This window comes from Talpa europaea (assembly GCF_964194135.1).
Source record: "Talpa europaea genome assembly, chromosome: 8".
In the NCBI taxonomy this organism is placed as follows: Eukaryota; Metazoa; Chordata; class Mammalia; order Eulipotyphla; family Talpidae; genus Talpa; species Talpa europaea.
Window position 1 is genome coordinate 49,841,343 of NC_140075.1, and position 24,625 is coordinate 49,865,967.

Consider the following 24,625-nt stretch of genomic DNA (forward strand, 5'->3'; position numbering starts at 1 on the left):
ATGGAGCCAAATGCCAAGTTTGACCTCATCCTGGCTTCAAACTTCGTGTAAAATTGCTTTAACATCACTTACCTCTATGAGAACACCTAGGACAGCAAGGCCTTCTGACTTGTCACTGGCAGTACTGGCATTGTGGTACAGCTCCGAGTTATAATAGACAATATGCAGCTGCAGCGGGAGAGAAGTCACCAATCAGGGGATGGGTAACTCATGGAACCTTTTTGGAGATTTGATTGCAATGAGCAGGACAGACCCACCTGCCCAACCTGCAATGCTTCTGGATCAAGTGCCGAGTGGCTCAGCTGAGTCTGGGCAAGTCACATGCGATCATTTTGCCCCAGGCTTCAGAATAAGTAGGAGAAATTAGAAGGGGAACGTGCTTAAAAGTTCCCAAACATTTTCATGGGTAGTATAAAACTCATTTAATATCTATTTTGCCTGATAACATTCAAGCACTATCTCACACTGGGATACAGTGAATAAGAGCCTTCAGCTATAATTTAATCATATTGGTATCCAGTGCAGGAAACATGTTTCTCCCTCAGGTAGAGAAATTCACAACAGGGTTTTTATAAAGGCCTTATCAACAACATTATCAGATAGCATGAAATAAGAATGTAATCCCATGAATGTAGACATTTACATTTGCAAAATAAATTCTAAACTCATTTCCTTTAAAACAGAAACAATTTGTCATTGTGAAAGTGAGAAAAAGGGAAGATTTTGAGAAATCTTAGGTTTAGAAACTCTAGGGAAACCGAATTTAACATACACTAAAAGAATCATGATCAAGTGGGATTTATTCCACAGATACAAGGATGGTTCAACAATATGCAAATCAATAAATATGATATATCACACCAACAAAAGGAAGAACAAAAATCAAGTGATCATATCAATAGACACAGGAAATGCATTTGATAAGTTTCAACATCCTTGTATGATAGAAATATTCAACAAAATGGATACAGAAGGAATGTATAAACTCTACATAATAAAAGCCATATTTGAAAAATACATAGTTTATGTTATACTTAATGGCAAAAAAGCAAAGATTTTCCTCTAAGATCAGTAATTGGACAAGATATCCACACTCACCACTACTATACAGTATAGTGATAGAAATTCTAGCAAGAGCAATTGACAAGAAAAGGTCGTAAAATATTTCCCAATTGGAAAGGAAGAAGTAAAATCACTTTGCAGATGACATGAAAATATACATAGAAAAATCACACAGATTCTAGTAAGAAGCTATTAGAAATAATACAGTAAAAAGGTAGACTACAAAATTAATATACCAAAATCCATTGCAGTTTTTATACTCAAATAGTGAACTAGCAGAAAAAGAAATCAGGAATACATGCCTTGGAATAAATTTAACCAAAGAGGTGAATGGCCTGCACACTGAAAACTGCAAGATTTTGTTGAAAGAAAGAGAAGACACGAAGAAATGGAAAGTTATTCTGTACTCATTGATTGGAAAAATTAACATCATGATATTACCTAAAGCAGTATGCAAATTCAGTGGAATCCTCATCAAAGTCCCAATGACATTTTTCAAAGAAGTAGAACAAAAAAATCATGAAATTTATTTGGAACCGTGAAAGACCCTGAATAGCAAAAACACTATTGAGAAAAAAAAAACAAAAATGGAGGCATCCTGCTCCCTGACTTCAAGCTATACTAGAAAGCAATAGTAATTAAAGCAGCTTAGTATTGGAATAGAAAGAGAGACACAGATAAGTAGAACAGGATTGAGAGCGCAGAAATAAAGCCACACACTCTAGGGTCACCGTAATGTATTATTTCTCTATTATTGACATTTATTGTTAATCTTCACCAGGTCTTTGGTCTGATGGTATGCTTAATAGCAGGAAATGCAATAACTAGAAGTATTTTAATAACCAAATCCTCCAAAGCGTACAAACCAACTCCTCCTTTATTCCTGCAGGAAGGTAGACTCTTCCACATTGCAATTAGCTTGAAGGAAATTGCAGTTCTAGAAGTTCAGAGAGGGGCCTGGTCTGAAATCTGTGCACCTCCAGTCACACCATCCTATTTGGCAAGAATTATAGCTCCTTCACACTTGTAACTTGACATATAATTAACCTGAGACATTAAGCAGTTCAGTAGTAAGAACAGAGGAGAGTGGTCATGTCATCATTTACCATGGACTTGCTCCACTGGCTGATTGGTAGCATTTGTCTCCTTTATTGTCCTAAAACATTCAGAACCACACCCCTAGGTTTAAACCCATGGAAGCTCTGAAATAGAGTAACTCACACCATCACCTCCCCTACCTCCCTCTTGTACACTTGTAGTGCAGAAGCAGTGCCCTGATCTTCCTCCTGTTTTCCTGTGCACTTGGGTGGGCCTGACATAACACAATGGGTGACATAACACAATGCTGTGCTTACATCCCAGCACATCCTCATTGAGTCTGATGGCCTGAGGTTCTGTACATTATGATGCCAGTCATCTCTTGAGATTTGTGGCCAAGTGGAGTGATCCTGGACCCAGGTCCTCCCAAGTTCTACGTGCAACCCATGCCATGGGAAAGGCAGAGATCTATGTAAATAGCACAGCCTGTGAAGAAGGACTGACAAGTTTGGGGCAGCAGTTAAGCCAGTATGATTCAGCAGGGGGATGTGTCAGCCAGACCAGCTGCTGGGATTTTAATCTCTGCAAACAGAAGGGCAATGCCTAGAAATAGGGTATGCACGTCCTGCTGTGCCACCTTGGGAACCCTGCCTCTGAGCAGCATTACTCAGTAAAAGACAGAGACACACTCAGCATGGCCAGGAGAGGAAGGAGTCCAGGACACCACAGAGAAGCTGTAGGGTATCCAAAATAGCAATACCTCCCCCTGCTGCTGACAGAGCCAGAGGTCAGTGCGTGGAGCATGAAGAGAGCCCCCTAGTGTGCTGTGCTCTGCTCTTACCTGCCTGTACACTAGCCAGGTGGAAGGGTTCCAGACCACCCGCTGCCAGGCAACCTCTGCCAGCCTGGTCACCCCACTCACCTCAGCGGCAAAGTGCTTCCCACCGACAGTGTGCTCAGAGCCATGGGGGTCGTTGCTGCTCCCCCAGTGCAGGTGTAGCTGCGTGGCGCTGTAGCGGAAGGGAAGGCCATGGATATGCAGGTCCGGAGGCAGGTTCAGCCTCACTGCAGGGAGTGGAGGGGCAGCCTTGAGGGCCCTGGCCAGTCAGGCAGGCAACACCCGCCAGAGCTGACACAGGGGGCAGATGGTTACAGCAAGGTGGAGACCAGAGAGATGCAGATTGCAGGTCAGAAACTGGGCTCTTTCCCTAAAGCAATTCCAGCAGCAGCACTACCCTTTTGATCTTCCTTGAGAAGTGATGGCAAGAGCACTAACACTAGACTAGAGGATGGACGCTTGTTTACGTGTACATATATTATACATCTAGCTGTGAAATGAGGCACCTGCCATGCTGTAGAATTATAAAACAGCAGCAATTATGATAACTGCTATTTATGGTGCATCTATTCTTTACCAGATCCCCAACATACATAATCTCCAGTCTTCACAGTGTCTCCCAGTTTTGCCTGTTTTTCACACAAAAGCTCAAAGTTAAACTTCCTATGCAGAATCTCACGACTTGAAACTGGTCAAGTGAGAACTCAAATCCAGGTTTGTCTGACTCCAAAGTCTGGGTGTCCCCTCCCCAGTGAATGTCATGACCCCTGGTCTAGTTCATGGCACACTAGAATTCACCCTCACACCACAGCCAATTGTCCAAGAGGCTCTGGCCTGTCCCCTTTCCCATCCCAAGAGATGTGCATCTTCTGAGAGGTGCTGCCCTGGCAGAACCACCAGTGCCCCTTAGGGTGAGTGGTTGGGGCATTCCTTAAGCTCTGCCTAAGCCCCTCCTCTTGATTTCTCAAGGGAGCCCCATCCCTGCCATATAGAAGGGGCTGGTCAAGGAGACAAGGGAAGTTCAGAGGGTCTCAACGTCTCTCCCTCACCTGAGTGGCCATCATTGGTCAGGATAAATTGCTCATTGGAAGATACATTATAGCCTTGGAACTGAAGGGGCACGAGGCTGGCATTATACAGGAGGATGTCACTGTGCAGGTCTATTGGGGACTGCAGCAGGCCCCCACATGATGGGTACTTCTTAGACCAGCTCTTCTCCCCATTGGGACCTGGAAGAGATTCAAGCCCAAGATTTAGTTAGTTTTCCACAAAAGCTTTTCCCTCGCCTTCTAATTCTGTGTTCAAGGCAACTATTCCTTGTTTTCTCTTAATCTTCAGAGTTCAGCCTTCAGAATTAGATCCAGAAAATGAAAGTCTACTTGCTCTAACAGTACTGCAGAGAAGGAAGAACTAGAGCAGCCCCATATCAAGGACTAGAGAGGACACTAAGCTCTTTTTTATTCTGTGTATTTTTCGTATTTTGACACAATATACATTCTCTCCACCTTAAAGACCTACTGACTCTCAGCATCTGTTTATTGAGCACCTATCATGAGGCAGGAATTACTCTGGGGTTCGGGGTTGCTGTAACACAATAGGGTCCCTAACCACTCAAGCTGGCACTCAAGCAAGGAAGAATTTAATGAATCTTCAGGGATGCCCCAGGTTGGAAGGTTAACGATCACAGCTCCAGGCTGGTCTTTGAGACTGGTGGATTTACAGATATGATCTTCCTGATATGAAACCCTTGAGGACACTAACTCTTGACACCCGTTGTTATAGTAAATATAGAATCCAATCTGATGTTGATGTTTGAAAAATATTAAGTAATTATAGGCCTGGAATCATAGAACTAGCTGTAAAGTTTACACTAGGAAAAAAATTGACAGTACTACAAACTAATTATAACAATATAATTGACAAACTATCCATGAGGAGAAGTAGACTTGAAAAATAAGTTTTCCAGGGCTCAGACTTCGGCTAACTGCAGGTAATAGAGCTTTCTTTGGAAATGAAAATAAACAATCCAATCCCATGTTCAGATAAACTTTCCTACTCCCGCAGGGAAAAAAAGCCTTTAAAGAATGTAAAGCTATGTTTAAAAGATTATCTTCCATGGTAATTAAACAGATTTTCAGACTGAGGTTTCTCCAGAAAAGCAAATAATTGACATGTCATGGCTCGTTCAGGTAGAACCATGGTGCCCTCTGGGCTCCCACAAATTTGGGGCTTGCCATCTGGGGTTCATTCACCAGTATTTTAGCACAGGGAAGGGTGTTAATGAGAGCAGGGAGGGAGGGAACATCACTTCTTCTGGGAGCTCTTCTGTAGACACAGCCCCATTTCATGAGAGGTAAATAGGAGTCCTGGCCCACGGAATCTCACTTCCCTACACCTTGCTCTCTAACTAGGGGCCACATCTGAGAGTAGGGAGAGTTGGAGGCAAAATTTTGTGCTCAGGATTATTTTAAAATGCTATGAGAAGTTGATCCTAAGTCTGGACACATATAGTTTGTACTAATTTCTCAGCTGTCAACCTTTAGCTATACCTTTACAGAAATGTTAGAGCTTGAAGGGACTTCAGAATCTCTGGTCCAGCTATTCACTGGATACCAGTTTTCTCATTTGTGCATGTCATCCAGTCTCCAGTGAGCATTACTGTTTTTATTTCCCAGGCCTCAGCGCTTTGGACTCAAGGCAACTCAACTACAGCAAGATGGTGACTGGGGGAGAGGGAGGCTGGAGGACACCAAGCAGTCACTCCAGGGGCAAACTGGAGAAGAGGGCAACACCGAGTTCCTCAGAGACTGTGGGGAGCAGAGATGAAGCGATCGTGGGATATGCCATGCGAACCCAAAGCGTCAGGAAGAGATGCAGCTAATGGCTGGCAAGCCTCCCAGAGTGAGACAGCCAGCCTCCTCTCTGCTCACTCAAGAAAAACTCAGGAAGTAAGAGGCAAAGCAATAAGATTTCTCCTTGCACACACCACTAAAGCGACCTGCGGTTAGAAGGAGGACTTTCTTTTCCCAGAGCAGAGGTTCTAAAAGATTTCAGGAAGAGAGCATTTTAATGACAACTAAACCCCCAAATGTTGGGGTCTGGGGCATCTCATTTTCACTTCTGTCAACCCAGGTTGTGATTAGGATGACAGGGTTTTTTTTTTTTTTTTGAGGATTTATTTATTTATTTATTTATTATTTTTATATTCCCCATACAATTGCAACCCCCTGATTTTGACCCCAATCCCTCCTTTCCCTGCACCCCACCCCCAGGATGACAGATTTAACTGGCATTCAGTAAATATTTTCCTAAAGAAGGAAGGACACCAAAGAACAGAGAACTTGGGAAAGATTATCAGGAAGAATTTTTCTTTTATTTTGCCCTAAATACTCTTTATTGTAGGTTAGACCAAATTGGATATTTGGGGATAGGAAAGGCAAGAGTCAGTGATGGTAATTAAAACCTTCCTAGAAAAAAGTAGTGCCTCTGTTGGATCAGGAGAGTCCAGAGAATAAGATTCTTGTGCCAACTGCCCCGTCACTTCAATGAGTAACCTTGAGTAAGTCATAGTCCTTGCCTGTTTCTCTTTTGCCCTTCTGCAAATGGGAGGGTTCTGTACTATGTTCTGGAGGGTCCCTTCTGGATCTCAAGCTCCAAGATTTATTAAGATTACTAGGACTCTGGGCCTCCCTGGTGGCACAAGGGGTTAAGACATAACCTATGAAGCTAACTGCAGCCTCAGGAGCATGAGTTTGATCCCCAGCCAGCCAGGGAGCAACCCACATGGCGCAGCAGACCTCTCCTGACTCGCCTGCTGCTCCCCTCAGCAGTGTATTTCAGTTGATCTGCCTGTTCTGTTCCTCCCTCTGTCTCTGGTGAATTCTCTCACCCTCCCTCCCTGACCCCGCATCTCTGGCCTGTACCGCAGCTCTTGTATGCATAAAACTAATAAATCTTTTTTTAAAAAAAGATTACTGGGACTCTGCATCAGGCGAGTTTAAGTGAGTTGGAGAGAGTTGCTCATGCCAAGTCAGCTCCTGGGCATGTGACAGGGTGCCAAGTGGAAACGAGCAGTGAGAACCTCTGCTCTGGGAAAAGAAAGTCCTCCTTCTAACCCAGATCCCTTTAGTCATGTGTGCAAGGGGAAATCTTACTGCTTTGCCTCTTACTTCCATGAGTTTTCCATGTGCTCCTGACTGGCAGCTTCTCCCACCTTGGCTGAGGGCTGGGCCATACTGTGAGCAGAGAGGAGGCTGGTGCTGGAACAACTTGCTGCCAGTCTTGGCTTTCGTCCACAGGGGGCGCTCATCCTTACGTGCCAGTCTTGGGCCCTTAGGGCAGCAGGGTCCAAAAAGCTTTTTCTCCTCCTGCTTCTTCTCGTTGCTGCTTCTTTTATTGTTGTTGTTGTTGTTATTATCATCATCATCATCATCATCATCATCATCATTGCTATCGTTACTAATTTAGTAAACTTGGTTCTTAAAACTCTATGATTCTATGGGATCAGCAAGGTAAATTATCCATTTTATAGATTAAAAAAGTGGAAATGTAGTGCTCAGAGTTAGAGTTTGGCTTAGTAACAGGGCTACCTTGCCTGAGTCACAGGACTTGCCAGAAAAAACTCTCTTGGGAATGACTTTTCCTCTAAAAAGCATTTATTTCTAGCTACCATAAAAAAGTCACTCTCCTAAACTTTGCCTGCTGTCTGAGTATTTATCTGGGAGATTTTGTGCCTGCCTGTGTCCTCTTTCTCCCACGCTCTCCTTAACAGGAGGGACCATGTCTCATTCACCCTGCCTTGTCGACAGGCCTAGAGCAGAACAGGCACTCACATGTTCACGAGCTAGATTCTCATGCCTGTTTCATGCTTGTTCCTTTGCAGGGAAGCATGTAACTATAATAACCGCCTAGACTCCCTTCCCTATGTAATTTCTCCCCTTAAAAAAAAAAAAGCAAAGAAAAGCAATGTCACTTGCTTGGGTTCCAAAATTTTTCTACCTAGAATTTGAGCTTACCTGCATGAGGATTTGTTCTGTTTGGATCACTCATTGAAAAAGGAATCTGATTGTTGTCCTGTGGCCTGGAAGATGCCTGCCATGAATGGGGCTTTATAGCAGTTCATAGCACCCTCCACCAACCTGTGACTACTGCTGGTGTCTCCTTCTTGCACAGTTGGGGACCACTGTCTTTGTGGCTTGTGAATGAAAGAGAGAAGTGGCTGTGGTGGGTATCTGACAGTTAAGATCAGGGGCATTGGCAGCCAACTCCTTTCTGCCCACAGCCTGGGCACTATGCAGCTTGCCCCTGCATCAACACTGGGCACTGTGCAACTTGCCCCTTTCCTTTCCATAGTGGCTACACCAGCAGCTGTAGCCCAGGCTATAATTTTTCAGCTCAATGTCAGCTTTCACACTTATGCCAAGGGCTCTATTGCCAGAAAAAAACTCTCTTGGGACTAGCTTTTCCCCTAAAAAGCATTTATTTCTAGCTACCATAAAAACGTCACTCTCCTGAACTTTGCCTCTTCAGTTGGTTGGATTTCTCTCATGATCGTGAAAAGGGGGGTCATGTGTATCCCCAGTTTGTTTCGCCAAATAAAAGCAAAGCATTATTTCTCCCAGGTCATGATTTTTTCTGTTTTAGGCAAAACAGAAGTGGACCAAATTTCTGTTTTGAAATGTCACAGGAGATTAATGTGACACAGTTCAAAATGCCTCTCATGATTTCTGTTTGGGAATTATGAGGCCCAGAGTACAAGACTTGCATTACTCAAGGACCAGAATGTTTTCATGGGAAATTTCAAATGCATATTAAAGTCAAGAGAAAAGCAAAATGGAATCCCCATGTCCCTTAGTTCTGACATCTAATATTTCATAGCCAATCCTACTTCATCTATACAGTGCCCACTCAACTCTATCCCTGCATAATTTTTAAACAAAGTTGAATGTATTTCATCAGCACATATTTCAGCATGTATCTCGAAAACATAAGGAACTCTTACACAAAACCCCAACACAGTTACCACACTTCAAATTTACCACCTAATTCCTTAACATCAAATCACAGAAGAATTCATATTTTTTCCTCATAAATTTTTATTGGTTTATTTGTAAAGTTCAGGATTGGATAAGGGCCACAGATTGCTCTTAGCCGATGTGTTTTGACCCAGATCTCAAGTTGGTAGGGTGATGCCTCATCACTGAACAACTAACTGACCCTGTGCCTCCAACACTCACAATCTCAGAGCTGAGCTGCCTTGGTCCATCCTTGGTACTCCATCCATCATGGAGTCCCAAGTTCCCTTTACCTCCACCACCTGGCTTAGGCCTTCATCCAGTCACACTCAGAGGCTCCTGGTCAGAGCTCCACTTTGGCCTTTCCTGTGAACAGCCAGGCTGCTTCCTTATAACCAGGTTTAAGAAGATTTTGCACAGCCTCTGTGGTGCTGCTGTCCCTCCACTTCTTTTTCCATGGCACACCTTGCCCACCCCAACAAAAGAAAGCCAAACTATAGCCATTTTTTTGTTGTTTTTTTTCATGTCCTGGAATGCCTCAGCCCATCAAGGTCTTCAAAGACCCTCACACCCTCCCATTAAGCCCTTGGTCAGGAGGCTCCCCCATCCTCAGAGCCAATTATACTCACCAACCTTCTCTAATGTTCTTCTATAAAAATTTGCATTAAAATGCCTTCTTTTTTTCTCTTCACCTCTCCAAATATCCTGTTCACTCTTCAAAGTCCAACTCACATCCTGCCAAAGTGACTCCAGTGCTTTCTCACTGCCCTGAACTCCTCAGTCAGCCCACTCAGTGTCACACCACGGTACAGTGATTTGAGTTGTCACTTAACCTTTCTCACCTGTGACTGCTATCTCTAGACTATCACATAAAATTGTTCTAGACTAAAACTCTGTCTGCAGGTATTGAAGATCTTTTGAAGACTATAACTTCTTGTCATATCCCTCCCCATGTCTGAACACATAGTGGTGCTTAGTGAACACTAGTGAGTTGATTTGGGGGGTTTTGTAAGTTTATTTCAGAAATGTAGCCATAAAGGGATGAAAGAAAAGTGTGTGTGTGTGTTTATAGGAAGACTAGGGAAATAAGGGCTTGGTTGTTTTTTGTTTGTTTGTTTTTAATGAACAGACTTGAGCATACTTGCCTGCAGAAACAAAGGGGGACCAGAGAAGGAAGGCTGGCGCCAGGAGAAAGAGGAGCTCCTTAATGGGAGTGTGACCCTGAGAGGATAGTGGGGAAAGATCCAGTCAGCAGAAGGCAAGTCAATTCTGGACTAACTAAATCAATAAATGTTTGCTGAATGGATCAAACCAGAACACTATAGCCTGCTTGGAAACAAACAAACAAACAAAAAAACCCAGAGTAAAAACTCCAATTAGAAATCCCAGTACTCAGCAGGCCTGAGGTAATGTGAAGACTCAGAAAGAGCCGAGTATTCACCTGGCTTCTCCTCATCCAGGGCTGAGTGGGAGTCTGTCAGCACCTGCTTTTGTGACTCCTGCATATGTTAGAGAGATCTTCCTTTTGAGGGGCTGGTACTCCTCTCTCCCCGGAGGTCATCCATTAGTTCTGGTTCTGTAGCTCAGCCACAGTCCCCCAAATAGAGGGGAAGGCAGTCTTCATGTCCCTTCTAAATCTATCTGGAAACCATACGTTCTCAGGATGTTGTTTTGATATGGAAGTCACATATTAAAAATACATTTAAAATGTATTAAATTCCTGCAGTTCACCTCCAAAGTTGATTTAAAAATCTATAGCATCTCATGACGTCCAGTGGGCTCAGCTTCTCTGTAGGAGGGAATTCCTATGGGGTCCACCCTGGCTGGATCCTGGCCCCCTAAACAGAAGGCTGAATTCTGCTGAGTCTGCCTGTTTTCCTGCCAGTCAGGTGGACATGCATGGCCATCCTGCCCACAGGGGAAGGAGGCTACCAGAGATGTGGTTAATAATTGATGGATGCAATCTCGTGGTTATATTATCAACAAATGGAGGCCAAGGAATCAAACTGGTATTGAAGCCTTTCCTTTGTTAATGCTACAGATGAATCAGAGATGGGCCCAAGGCAGTGAGCAAGGGCAAGAGGGCCAGGGTTACCTGTTACTTATAAACTTTAAAGCTGTACTACCATAGCAGGCCCGCTCTTCCCCTTTGGATTTTATGTTTTAAGTCAATCAAAACAGAGAAGTTTCTAAAGATGCTTTACTCCATATTTTATACCAAGTTTCTCTCTTTATTTCAATTTTTATTTGGGTCAGCTTGAGAGGGAGGGCCAGGAGGGGCTGGCGATTCTTTGCCATCATTTCAGGTTTAGCTATGGCAGGCGAGAAGCTGAGCTGTAAGACTGGGGCCACCAATTCAACTCAACCCAACACTGACTCCTACCATAAAGCTTGGTATGTTGATGAGTTTAACAAATGAACAGTGACAACAGCAAACCACTAAAATAAGTTAAACAAGTTGCTAAAGTGCTAACCACCTAACCCCAAAAATGAAACCTAGCCAGGCCTGTGTCACCTGTGACTGCTCAATACATGTTTTCTCTCTGATCTTCTTTGCATCATTCACAAAGGAACTATGGTAGATATGAAAATGCTGAGTACATAGTAGAGGCAGACATCCTGGTCCAGCCTCCTTAAAAAAGAATATTTAAGAGCAAAGTGAAGACGAGGGCCAATGGACTCTGGTGAAGGATTGTTGGTGTTCTGATGGGTGTGGTGGGGCAATACACATCTGAGGAGGTGTAAAACTGTACCCCTAAAACATGTATAGTGTTATTAACCAATGTTACCTCGATTAAAAAATAATAGAATTTTTTAAAAAAGAATATTTAAAATATTCTTTCTCCAGGCAAAGACCTGTTACCATTTCAGAATAGAAGAATGGCAAACGCCATCTTCTTAACGTACTGTGATATATATAATTATGGAAAGACAATTATGGCATTTGAGGTGATTTTTTATTCATTGTGACCATTAGGAAGATAACTTCCTTTTCTAAATCTGTTTTCATGGCTCATCTCATTTCTTTAATCTCCTTTTTTTGTGGTAAAATATATATAAGATTTACCATCTGAATCACTTTAAAGTGAATTCAGTGGCATTAAGTACATTCATACTATTGTGCAACTATCCTCACTTTCCATTTCCAGAATTTTTTCCATCATCCCAGCTATATATTTGCTGATGGGAATGTTTCCACAGTTGCTGCTATGGCAAACAGTTGGAAAGCAAATTGTAAACAATGACTCAGAAAGATACTTGTACACCAATTTCATAACATTATCCATAATTGCAAAGCTTGCTATCTCCATCAGCAGGTGAATGGATAAACAAAATGTGATATAGACATACAATGGAATATTATTCAGTCACAAAAAGGGTTCATCTCATTTTAATGAGCAACAACTTCTTTTCACAGAATCTAACCCATTCACTAGATGTTTGAGAAGAGCTAAGGTAGCTCTCTATTTTTTCAAAGTACCTATTAGAGCACCAGGTTTATGGTCGATCCTCAGTAAACACTCATTGGTTAGGGAAGCTCTCTAACTGACTTGATCTAAACCGAAAACAGGGGTTTTCAAAACTTAGTGTACATCTAAATCCCCAGGAGGCTTGTCAAACACAGATTGCTGAGCCCTACCCTCCAAGTTTCTGATTCCATTTTGAGTGGAGCCCCAATTCTGCATTTCCAACAAGATCCCAGGTGATGCTAGTGCAGTTGGTCTAGAAACCACATTTTGGGAACTACAGCTTTAGAGCACTGTCTCTCAGCCCCAGCTGCACACTTGGATCTCCTGGAGCTTCTAGATCTGCACACTGAGATCTCTTGTATCTCCTTAAGCTTCTCAAGGCCTTAACCGTTTAGATCTGGTTTAATTGCTGTTAGTTGAGGTCCAGCTATAAGAGGCTTTAAAAAGCTGCCCAATAGATTCTAATGTACAGCCAGAGTTAAGAGGAAATGGTGGAAGCCCTTCTCAGACAGAAGGCTTGTGGTTAAGCCAGGACCTTTTACTCTCCAGTACCAGGGTAAGGTTTTGTTGTTTTTTTTTTTTTTAATAAAATTAATTTTTTATTGTGGTAAAATAAAGATAACAAATTTACACTTGGTGACATTTGGTATAATTATAATGTGTGCAACCATCACCGCTGTTTAACTCCAAGACGAAATAGTTTTATTCACCAGCATAGGAAACCTCACCCCCATTTCCCTAATACCCCAGCCCTTGGCAACCACTAGTCAGTTTTCTGTCTCTCTGGATTTTTCTGTTTTGAAATTTCATATAAATGGAACCATACAATTTGTGTCTAGCTTCTTTCATTTAGCAAATGTTTTCAAGGCTCATCCATGTTGTAACACACATCAGTACTTTCTTTTTCTTTTTTTTGCACGTAGAAGAACTGGGGTGTAGGCCAGAGGTGCAGGGGGCGGGCGATGAGAGGATTCACCGGAGACAGAGTAGGGAGCAGAACAGGTGGATCTACTGAAATACCCTGCTGAGAGGAGTAGCAGGCAAGACAAGAAAGGTCTGCTGCGCCATGTGGGTTAGCTTCCTGGCTGGAAATCAAACTCAGGCCATAGTGGTGATAAGCCTGAGACTTAACCCTGAGGCCACCAGGGAGGCCCCCCAGTACTTTATTTCTTATGGCTGATAATATCCCATTCTATCTATGGATATACCACAGTTTGCTTATCCATTCACAGTGCTGCTTTTTCATTGTAGTTTAAATATTTGACTGGTTAAATTGCTATACTCTTCTGTAAAATAGTTGTTGGTTTAGAAAATAAGCTGTGGATAGAGCTGGTGTGAAGGGAAGATGGAAAAGATACAGTTTGATTTCCTGGGGATGAGGATCTCAAGGTCACTGAGGCTATTCTGTCTAACAAACTCCTGAATGAAAAGGAAAAATTTCAAATAAGTATGATGATAAGGACATACTCCACATAAGATAATGCTGCAATGTTCTCTGGCACTAAGCGGAAATTTGTGGGAGAGCAAATAATGTGGGCAAAGGCTGCCTTGGTGACAGGCTTGTTCCCTGGCAAAGATCTGAAAATGTCACAGGCACTTTAATCATTGGTATAGTTGTCTTCTGACTGACAGAAAGTGGCTCCTCTCTCCCTCCCCCTACCATCTGCCTTCTCAGCACTCATCTCTGATAAAAGTGGGAAGCTGGGGAGGAGAAGTCATAACTTGATTCAGCAGGTAGACAGTAGATTAGGGGAAACCTGGATATCTAAATTGAATGTGACTCTGAACAAATCAATTGTGGACTTTTAATATCTGTTTAGTGAGATAAGCACCTCCCCTTATGCTCCTACTCTAACTTCTTGCCTCCTCTTCACAACCAAGCACCTAATGAGAATTGTCTACACTACTCACTGCTCTGTCTATACTTCGTGTTCAGATCTCACTGCTCTGGGCCTTTGGCTTCCAGGCCCATGTCTCACTGAATTAAAATGGACTATTCTGCTTCCATTTTCCTGCAGCCCTTAGCTGCAGTGTCCTTGTCTCTCCTATTCTGAAACCTCTCCTCCCCAGGTTTCTGGGGTCATTGCTTTGTCTGAGTTGTCTCCTTTCATGTCTCTTGTTCCCTTTATAGCTCTCTGTAGCTATCTGCCCCTTAATGGCAGCTATCCCTGCGGTTTTGTTCTCAGCCCTTTCAGTCATACACTGCCCCCCACCCATGACTTCACCCCCACCTCTACCTTGGTCAGGGTTTATTCCTGAGCTCTAGACCAGTTACTTCCTATACCCCCGGTGGCTGCTCTGTGGGTTCCTCAAGTCAAATGTGGCTGGGCCGCAAGGCAGGCAAGGAAACAATTCTAAAATCAAACTCACCATCTTCTGCTTTCTCATCCTCCTCCCTCCAAACCTCCTCTGCCTTCTATGTTCTCCACCTCGGCTGACGGTACCAACCACCACACCAAAAGCCTGGAACCACAATTGACTCCTTCCTCTCTTCTTTTTCAGCCCCCACCACCAGGCATGGAGATGTAATAATTTTATTATATCTTTTTTAGATGTCTGTTTTAAAAAGTTTAGTTTAAAACATCTACACAGAAAAATGTATAAGAATAGCACAAGAATTCCATACACTCTTCATCTAGGCTTACCACTTGTTAACATTCACCATACTTGCTTTATTACTATCTCCAGATATATATACATGCTTATTCTTATTGTTAGTATTTCTGAACCATTGAGGAAAGTCACAGATACCAGGCCTTATTGGACTTAAATACTTCAATATCTATCTCTTGAGAACAAGGACATTTTCCTACATCATCACAGAACAATGATCAAAATCAGGAGATTTAATAATTAATACACTAATATCTAATATAAAATATAACAATCAATATTCACATTTTCCCCAGTCTCACAGGACCTCCCCACAAATGACCTAGTATTTACAAAGGAGAAAATGGTAATACAGAAATGGTGAAAGCTTTCAGGCATCAAATTTATCACCAACAATGGGACAACTGACATCATGTGTCTCTTGATGGTAAAGGATACGTTATCCCTGTGGTACTCATGCCAAAATGTACAATGTGAATCTCATGAGAAACCCACAAACAAGCCCAAATGAGGGACACCCCTAAAGATATCTAATCTATATGCTTCAGAAATGTCAAGGGCATGAGAGACCTGAAGAGACACCACAAATAAATATAATGGCTTACTGCAATGACTCCTGAATCAGAAAGAGAAACACTGTCCAGGATCATGTTAGCATCATTTAAATTTGGCCTTCACCTGCCCCTCTGGCATGGCCCAAGTTCAGACCCACAGTTCCACAGCTCCGCCCCTCGTTGATCTGGTTTTCCAGGCTGCCCCACATCCCCACTCTCCACATGAACATGCACCAGGCCCAGGTGGTTTTTGCAACAACAAAGTTTTTCAGCAACTTGGACTTTAGGACTAATCCCACAGTTTGAAGAGTAACCTTCAAGATCATTATGATCTCACTCTACTCTTCCCCCTTCCACCTATCACAAACTGGGTGGGAGCCTGGAAACACTACAACAATTTGAAACACACACACACACACACAAAAAAAAAAAAACTTGGGGGAGTGGTCCTACGATTTCACTGAGGCTAACAAGTGAGCCACAAGTTTTGTGGATACTCCTGATACACCAGACTCCTGAGTCAGAGACAAAGGACAGTTTAATACACAATCGCAGAGCCACATTTGCACCTACTTCCCCAGCCCCATTTCAAAGGGTGATATGATGAGGACTGGCTGAACCTGCACTTTCAAACTGCTCCACATTATGTCTGAACAGCTGCAATTTTAGGAAACCCAGATCCTTTAAAGGGGCAGTTAGCAAGCAATCTTTGCCCCAAGGGAAACATTATTATACTGGACAGCAAGCAAATTTCTGACTTTGAGGAAGTCACTGTATTTTATAAGACTGTTTGCTACATAAACATCCTTGAAAAGACAATGGAATAAAGCTGTCAGTGGCTGTGCTCAGAGGTGTGCTGAAACACAGGAAACCCGCGGAGAACTGTCTCCCAGCACCATTTCTCAAACACCAGGCTGCTACCATCTGGATTCTCTATCTGTGCCACAGGGCCCCACCTGCATTCAAGACCTCTGTTGCCTGCACTGGAGTGCCATCTGCACCTAAAATGCACACCACCCACACACATGCACACTCATACACTTTCCTGCTTCTGCTAGGCCCTTTGTCTTTCAAGAGTCACCTCCTTGGGCTAGCCTTGCCAACAGCTACCCTGGCCCCCAAAGTGAGTATGTTCATCCCCACTCTGCTCACAGCACTATGCACATTGTTAGTACTTCCTGTACCTGCTGCAGTTACCCAGCAGCCCACAGAAGGTGAAGACAAGTGCTGTGCTTGTGTAGGCTCCCCTGTGTGCACCACAGAGGGAACCATTAATGACCGGCCAAAAGGATAACAGAATCTGTGAATGAACTGTTACTTTCAAGCTGCCACCAGTTTCTTCTGGTCACTGAAGATGGAGTTGGATGTAAAACTAATGAAGCTGGGAAACTGGCCTGAGGCCATGAGCTGGTGGGAGGGGAGCAGTCATAAGCATTTTCCAGAAATTTGACCTTAGGGAGGCCCTTCCTGCATTGTGAGATAGAATACTTTGATAAGCCTTCCTAGTGGCACACTCGTGAGGCAGGTTACCACCTACGTTTCTGCTAAAGTGTCATCCCAGCTATAGAATCCACATGCTGGCTCTTCAGGCTGAGCTGCTAACCAAGTGTTTCACTTAGTGAGCCAATGATACAAATCAGATGTATCTAGAATAGGTCTGTGCTCTTCAAAGGACAATTTCCCTAAATAAGAATTTAGCTGTTCTGGATGGAACGGTTGTTGCTCCACCTGTGATGCTAATTATACAAACCAAGCTAGTGGTTCTCAACAGGATTGATGCTGCCTCCCAGGGGACATCTTAGAATGTCTGGAGACAGCTCTGATGGTCACAACTGGGGGAATTCTATGGCATCTGGTGGGTAGAGGCCAGGGTTGGTGCTCAGACTCCCACAATACTCAGGACAGTCCCCATAACATAGAATGATCTTCCCAGAATGCCAATGGTGCCAGCCTGGGAACTCCTGGGCTAACCCACTGAATGCCTGTCAAGGCCTCCTGGGAGGAGGGACCAGAGCACACATTGCGAGGAGGTTTTTCTTGAAGGAGCTGGGTGATCTCATTGCCAATCATCTGGGACAAGAAAAAGGAAGAGGGGCTTGGCTTCCAGGAAGAGGGAATTCAGTTATGCCAATTCCAGGCCAGGAGAGAAGGCTGGTGCCTACTTGATGGTGGTGACCCCTGAGCTAAGGGAGGAGCATTGACCTGGGGGAGAAGTGATAACAGAGACAGGGGTTTTGGCTTTTCCTTTCAGACTTGTGTCATTCCAAGACCTCAATTTAGATTTTGTTAAACTTCAAGGCCTCATGAGTTTTGTCTTAATTTTAACTACCATTTATCAAGCACTTATTATGTGATAGGGAAGTTGACTAATTTTTTCTATAAAAGGCCAAATAGTATATATTTTAGGTTTTGCAGGTTGTCAAGTCTGTCACTACTACCCAGTGGTGCTGTTGTAGTGCAAAAGCAGTCCTAGAGACTATGCAAATGCGTGCAGAGCTGTGTTCCCTAAAAATTTTACTATAAAAACAGCTAGTGGGCTGGATTTGGCCCATGGACTTTAGCTTGCCAACCCCCACTCTATATGCCTAATTAATGCAGCATATTAACTAATCATCATAACAATCCATCGACATAGATACTGTGCTTTTATTTAATAGATGAGGTGATTGAGGCACAGGGACTGAGTAGCATGCCCAAAGTCACACTACCTGTAAGTACCAGGCTGGGCTTCATCTTGTAGCTCCCATTCTCCCAACACACTTTGGAGGGTCAAGAGCCAGGGCACTGGATATGGGCATGAGATAAACCCTAGACATGGCCCAGAGCAATGGAGAGATTTTTGATCTTGTAAACATTCTCTGGGAAGTCTAGAAATAACAAAAAGCAGGGGGAGGAGAGGGGCTTGACTTTCTGTAGTTACCCAAGGTGGAAAGTGAACTAAAGGAGAGGCTGACTGACCCCTAAACATTGACCTGTTGTTGACCCAGTTCTTCACTTATCACCTTTCATAATGAGGAAATCCTTTCTGATCTCTAACCTATAGCATTCTTATTGTTATTAGAACTGCCCTCCTCAGTTTTCCTTTCCTTTCTTTCTTTTTGATGGCTCTTCTCACACATGAAGATCTCCATCCAGGCTACTTTTGTCTCCTTTTCACCAAAAAGGCATGAAGTACAAGAGCTTTGGAGCCATCCAACTCAAGCTACCAATCACAGCTCTGCCACATACTATCCACATGACCATGGCCAGAGTCCTTAGATCACCTAAGCTTCACTTACAAAATGGAAGTGGCAATACATGGCTCACAGGGCTGTTGTGATAAATGAACGTGGTGGTGTGAGATCAGTGTCTGCAGGAGGGCTACCAAGACAGGCCTATGCCCTGGTGTTCCTGAGCTGAATAATCTCATTTCTCCCTTTTTATTACTTAGGGGCTCATTTTCAACCTTTTAGAGCAAGTTCTCCTTTTCACCTCACCAGAAAACAAATCTAAGGCTCCCTGTGTGTCTCCTTTTACTTCTAATGTGATATGCATGATGATGTGGCATTTCGTTTCAGACTGGTTTCACCTCTGAAATCCTACCACCCAGGATCAAGTGCCTGCTTCTCCTCGGTGCCTTTCCTGACTCATCAACAAATAAACCAAGCTTTCCTCTTTCACTCAACAATCTAGGCCAGATTCTGTGCATCTGCCAAGCAGCCCCTGTGGGGAGGGAGTCACTTCATTTCTTCTGGATAACTCTCCTTGAGGCTAGATTGGCTCTTTGTACATTTCTGAATGGGCCCTACAACACTGCCCTGCTTGCAGTGCTCAACAACCATCATAGAGGAAAAAAATCCCCAGTGATAACTTCACGGGAGAGCAAGCACTTGGTTATTAACCCAAGAGCGACCCACGCTCATGGGACAGTGCTATGAAAGGAGAACATCAACTTCCTGTAGTTCTCAATGTTTTCCCTCATGGTATAGAACAGATTTTCTGACCAGATATCTTTGCACACTCAGTCTTACTTGTACACTTTGTACACAGTCTGATGAAGTAGGACCTTCCCTACTTTATCCTTGCTTCCATTTAAGTGTTACTCCAAAAGGTTTAGGAAGAGCTGGGGAGATTCTAGGAAACTGTCAAAAGGAAGCAAAGTAGTTTCTTTTAGATTTCACGTAATTAAGACTAGAACTGCCATGTGATCCAGTTATTCCACTTCTGAGTATTTATCCTAAGTATATGAAAACACTAATTCAAAAGATATATGCACCTCTGTGGCCATTCAGCGCTATTTATAATAAGCAGGAAATGGAAACAACCTAAGTGATGGAAGAGTGGATAAAGAAGATGTGGCACATACAACAGAATACTACTCAGTCATAAAAAATGAAATATTGCCATTTGCAACAACATAGATAGACCTAGAGGGTATCATGCTAAATGAAATAAGTCAGAGAGAAACACTGTATGATTTCACTCAAGTGTGAAAAATAGGCAAAACCATCCAACCAAAAAAAAAAAAAAACAGTTCATTCAAACAAAATGGTGGACACCAGAGAGACAGGGAAGAGGGGCAGGTAAAGGGCGTCAATTTTATGATGGTGGATGGAAACTAGACTTTTGGTGCTGATCATAATGTAGTATATACAGATGTCAAAATATAATGTGGTATACCTGGAGCCTATATAATGTTACAAACCAATGTTATATGAAATAAAAATTGGGATGGGAAAAATAAAGATTTCCTGGTCCCAAGCAGTGAGGTGTAAAAAATATACATGCCATAACTCAGAAAACAGCTGAGAGGTTTACTCCAAGCTCACTGAGTAGGAGAGCAAGATGTGAGTGTTGGGAGGGGGATAGGCACATCAAAGACTGTAGTATGGGTGTGGGTATGCGGATGTGTGTGCACACACACACAAGCCCATGCAACTTCCTGAATAACCAGAAGGACTGACCACAGAGGCCAGGTGCTTCTCTGCCTTCAGTCTGTGCGGCCTGGGCTCTTGTCTTACAGGCTGCTGCGCTCACATGATAGTTGCTCACTGGAATGCTACTTCCGGGCCCTACAGTCCAGTCTACTAGCTTTGGTCTGCTTTTCTGGCATGCTTGCTCACTTACGTCTTCTGCCTCCCCGTTCTCCTTGCAGTGCTAATATCTGTGATTCAAATCACCCCACTTCTTCAGCTGTCCATCCTCTTCCTCAGAATCCCAAGTCACTCAGGAGTATCTTGATAGAAACCCTGATGTTTCTCCCAGCCATGTGCTGCCAACAGTAACAATGACTACTTTCGTTTTTTGTTTTTTTTTTTCTAGTAACCACACTGGCCTTTGAGCCACATTTCCCATGAATGTGTCACAAGGAACCTATCAAATGTTTATTTATGTCAACAGGTATTAAGTCTATTGTGTTTTCTGTAACCACTAAGCCTTTTATCCTGATGTGGGAAGAAAAGCAAGTTAATTTGGCATAATTTATTTCTGGCAAATCTATATTACTTTTGTTTAAAAATCACTGCATATCATCACGGTTTTTACGCACAGTTGTGACGTGTCGTGCGGGGCACACGGTACCTGGCACACAATAAGCAGCCTCCAAGTGACCGGAAAGGGCATGAGATGGGATCGAGAGACACAGTCCTGGTCCTAGCTGGACTCCTCAAGTTCTGAGCTGCTTGACCACTTGGAGTTTCCCCTGCCTCACTGGTAATTGGGGGTAGGGCTTGGCTGCATCAGCGCTCTCCCTCTAGAGTCCCACCTAAGCCTATCTGAATGTCTTTGAAGCTCAACAGTGAGAGGCACTCATCCACAACCGGGCAGCCCTGACCAATCACAATCTCGGGTGTCTCCATTTCCAACTGAACAATATCAACAGGGCAGGACCTCCAGCCCCTCTCCCATCTCCCTCTGGGCTCCTTTGTCCAACACTTCATGCTCAATTCACTCTCCACCCTGCCACCAGGGTGCTAATCTGATCACCTCAGTTTTCTGCTTAGAATGCTCCAGGAGTCACCTGCCACCTCCAAATTGAGGTCCCAGCTCCTCAGTTGGCTTATAAGTGCCCATACTCTGACCCTGTCCTGTCTAGCCAGCCCCTTCTCTCCTCATTAAAGGCCTTGGTAGTCACCAGAATACACCTGCTTTGATACATTCTGCACTCTTTGTCCCTTTGCCCCAAACTCCTCTCAATCCCCTGCCCTTTGGCTAGCTCTTATGTGTCCTCTGGGCTCAGCTTGGACATCACCGCCTCAAGGAAGTGTTCTCTAGTCCCAACACTAGGTGGGGTCTTTCTCTTCCATGCTTCCTCTCTCTGTATTATAAGGCCCTGTCCTACTTACCACCACTGCCAGATTCTCAGTCACATAATGTTGGGGATCATGCCTTGCTCATCATTTTCTTACCTAGAGTGGTCCTTGGCATTTAGTATTCACTCACCAAATATTTGTGAATAAATGTGAATCAATGATCTCTGTTTACTGAAAACTGTGATTATTTTTTTCTTCTCTGCCTGATGAATAACAAATGGGGAAAATTAACTATTTTATTAATATATTAATTTGTCTTTAAAATATTTTAAACAAATGGTATCTGTGGTCATGGCAGTATGGGAGGAAGAATAAAAGAGTGATGAAAATGTATGGTACCATAATTCTAAGGTCCTTTCTAGATGATATATTCCAGAAACCTATTTGCTATAACATTTTGGATTAAGATTGGAAAAATATCTATAAACTAGAAGAGCAATATCAAGGGAAAAAGTTTAGCTTTGCAGATCCTAGGAGAACAAACATTTACCCAGTTTGCCTCTGAGCTTCCTGGTGGCCAAAGCCAGAAGGGGAAGAAATCACATATGCATGACTGCCTCACACTTGCTATAAAACATCTTTGTTTACAGCCTTCAGAGTCACCTTTCTTTTCTCCATTTCTCATGCACTCCACAAGAGAGAGCACTAGGAGAGACCACCCTACGCAAGCACCAGACACCATTTGCCAATGTCACCAGTCCCTGGTAGAATTAAACCTCACTATCTTCATAACCAAGAAGCCCTTCCTGAGCCTCCTTCTACAGAAGGATGGGCTTCATTCTGTTTACTCAGAAGTCAAACTACAGTTCTAGTCACAAAATAATGACTACAAAAGCATATACGAAGATGAGCTACACCATCCTACAGTCATGCCATTCCTGAGTCAACCTTTATAGATATAAGGAGGTGACAGTTAGTATTTATTTGTTCCTTCCTGGCTGGCATAAATCAAATGCTTATGAGATACTCAGAAAGCTAGTTCTTTCAAGGAATACTTACATAAACTTAAAAAAAAAAGCTCCTAAATTACTTTGTTTATAAATCTTTGAAATAGTGATTCAGTTAAAAGTATATGTAAACTGTGAATTGAAAAGTAGAAAAGTTATGCTTCAAATCTAATATGATTCCCCGTCATTCCTTTAGGCCACGTCAGACAGCACAATAACCATTAGTTTTACATGTATTTGTTCCCACTGTTTTCACTATTTAATTGTTGAAGTTAATCCTTTCAGCTCCTTTCTTTGCATTTGTAGCAGAGAACGGGGTGCTTCTCAGTGAATATATGTGGAGCAACTATCATATCTTACTGTTTCTATATGCAGTTGATGATAGAATATGTCCCAATGTCAGAGAATGTAGAAAGTATATGCCTCAATGAGATGTGGTCATTGTCCATACCAGGTGCTGTCTCTCTTTCTTGGCCAAGTGATGTGGCCTCTGGGCTCCATAGTGGTTTCTGCACTGGTCACACCCACCACTGCCACTGAGAGGAAGTCAGCAACAGATCTGGAAAGAGGAGGCTGAGGAGACTGTGGATCTTGCTGAAGCTACCTCTGACCCATTCTTTTCCTCATGGAAAACCAGACTTCTTAGTCCCTGCCTGGAATCACCTTACGCATACCTGCTTGGACTTCAGTCTTTTTGCTTTAAATCTTTGGAGCTGGTGTACCACAAAGACTCCTCTCTGATGTTGCTGGGGATGGACCTCAAGGGCTATCCCTGCCTTTGCCTGAATGTATGGGGCTGGAGACCAGCACGAAGCAGAAAGGGCAAGTTTGAACATAGCCAGAGGTCGATATAGCACCTGGCAGGACAGACTGCGCCTTGGCTTTCTCCAGTCAACTCAAGGCTAGACGCTGCCTCAGGTGAGTGAGAGTCCCTCGGTGGGCCAGGCTTATGGGGCTCAGGGCTCTGAAAGCCCAGCCCAGGTTTCTTCCCAGGTTCAGGCCTCCAAGCCTGAGTCCTAATCCAAGGTTCAGCTCAGAGACTGAGTCTTGAGTGGGGCACAGCCCTTGTGGAACTGGTGGGGAGGCAGAGGATGCTATCTGCTCACTGTGAGTTCAGCTGAATGGCTGAGGTGGCTTTGGTTGTGGAACCAAATATCAGGGTCTGATGCCAGGGCAGGCACCAGGAAGATAAGGTCTGCCTTCACCCTGGGCCTGAGGACAAGGCTGTGAGGTCCTTGGGACAAGAGCTGGGGGATCTTGTGGGTTTTGTTCAACCCTTTTTCTCTCACAAAGGAAGTGCCCTTTATTTAGAATATAAAAATCACACCTTCTCTCTCTGCCTGAAAAGCAAATCCTTTCGTAACAAAATTCAGATTTGTTTGATTCTGTAGTTTTCAAAGCATTTCCCTACCTATTAGCTAATGTAATTTCATCATAACTCTGTGAGAAAGAGAACGATGATTGGCTTTATTGAGTGTACATGAGCCTCTTTCCAGCTCTTGCCATCCTAACCACAACTCTTGCTGCAGAGCCGTGGTTCTCAGACCTGAGTATGCATCAGAATCATCTGGTGGGCTTGTTTAAACAGATTGTGGGACCTAGCCTCAGAGTTTCTGATTCATATGGATTTCTGGGATGAGCTGGAAAATTTGCATTTCTTTTTTTTTTTTAAGATTTATTTATTTATGCATATAAGAGCTAGGGTGTAGGCCAGAGATGCAGGGGGGTGGGGGTGAGTGAGAGAATTCAGCAGAGACAGAGTGGGGAACATTTCTAACAAAGTCACACAGGGTGTTTTT

The 24,625-nt window shown here is 43.4% G+C and overlaps 1 protein-coding gene across 2 annotated transcripts in view; it reads right to left on the reverse strand.

Annotated features, from left to right (window-relative positions):
• CA12 (carbonic anhydrase 12) overlaps positions 1-24,625 on the reverse strand; it is a gene marked incomplete at its 3' end in the record, with an annotated part of 47,187 nt that overhangs the window by 13,092 nt on the left and 9,470 nt on the right. For both annotated transcript variants that reach the window (XM_084241280.1, XM_084241279.1), the window contains exons 3-5: positions 3,988-4,167; positions 3,023-3,165; positions 73-168 (exon numbers count right to left, since the gene is read on the reverse strand). In XM_084241280.1, the coding sequence (XP_084097406.1) occupies positions 73-168; positions 3,023-3,165; positions 3,988-4,167 (419 nt within the window). The remainder of the gene's footprint in view (positions 1-72; positions 169-3,022; positions 3,166-3,987; positions 4,168-24,625) is intronic.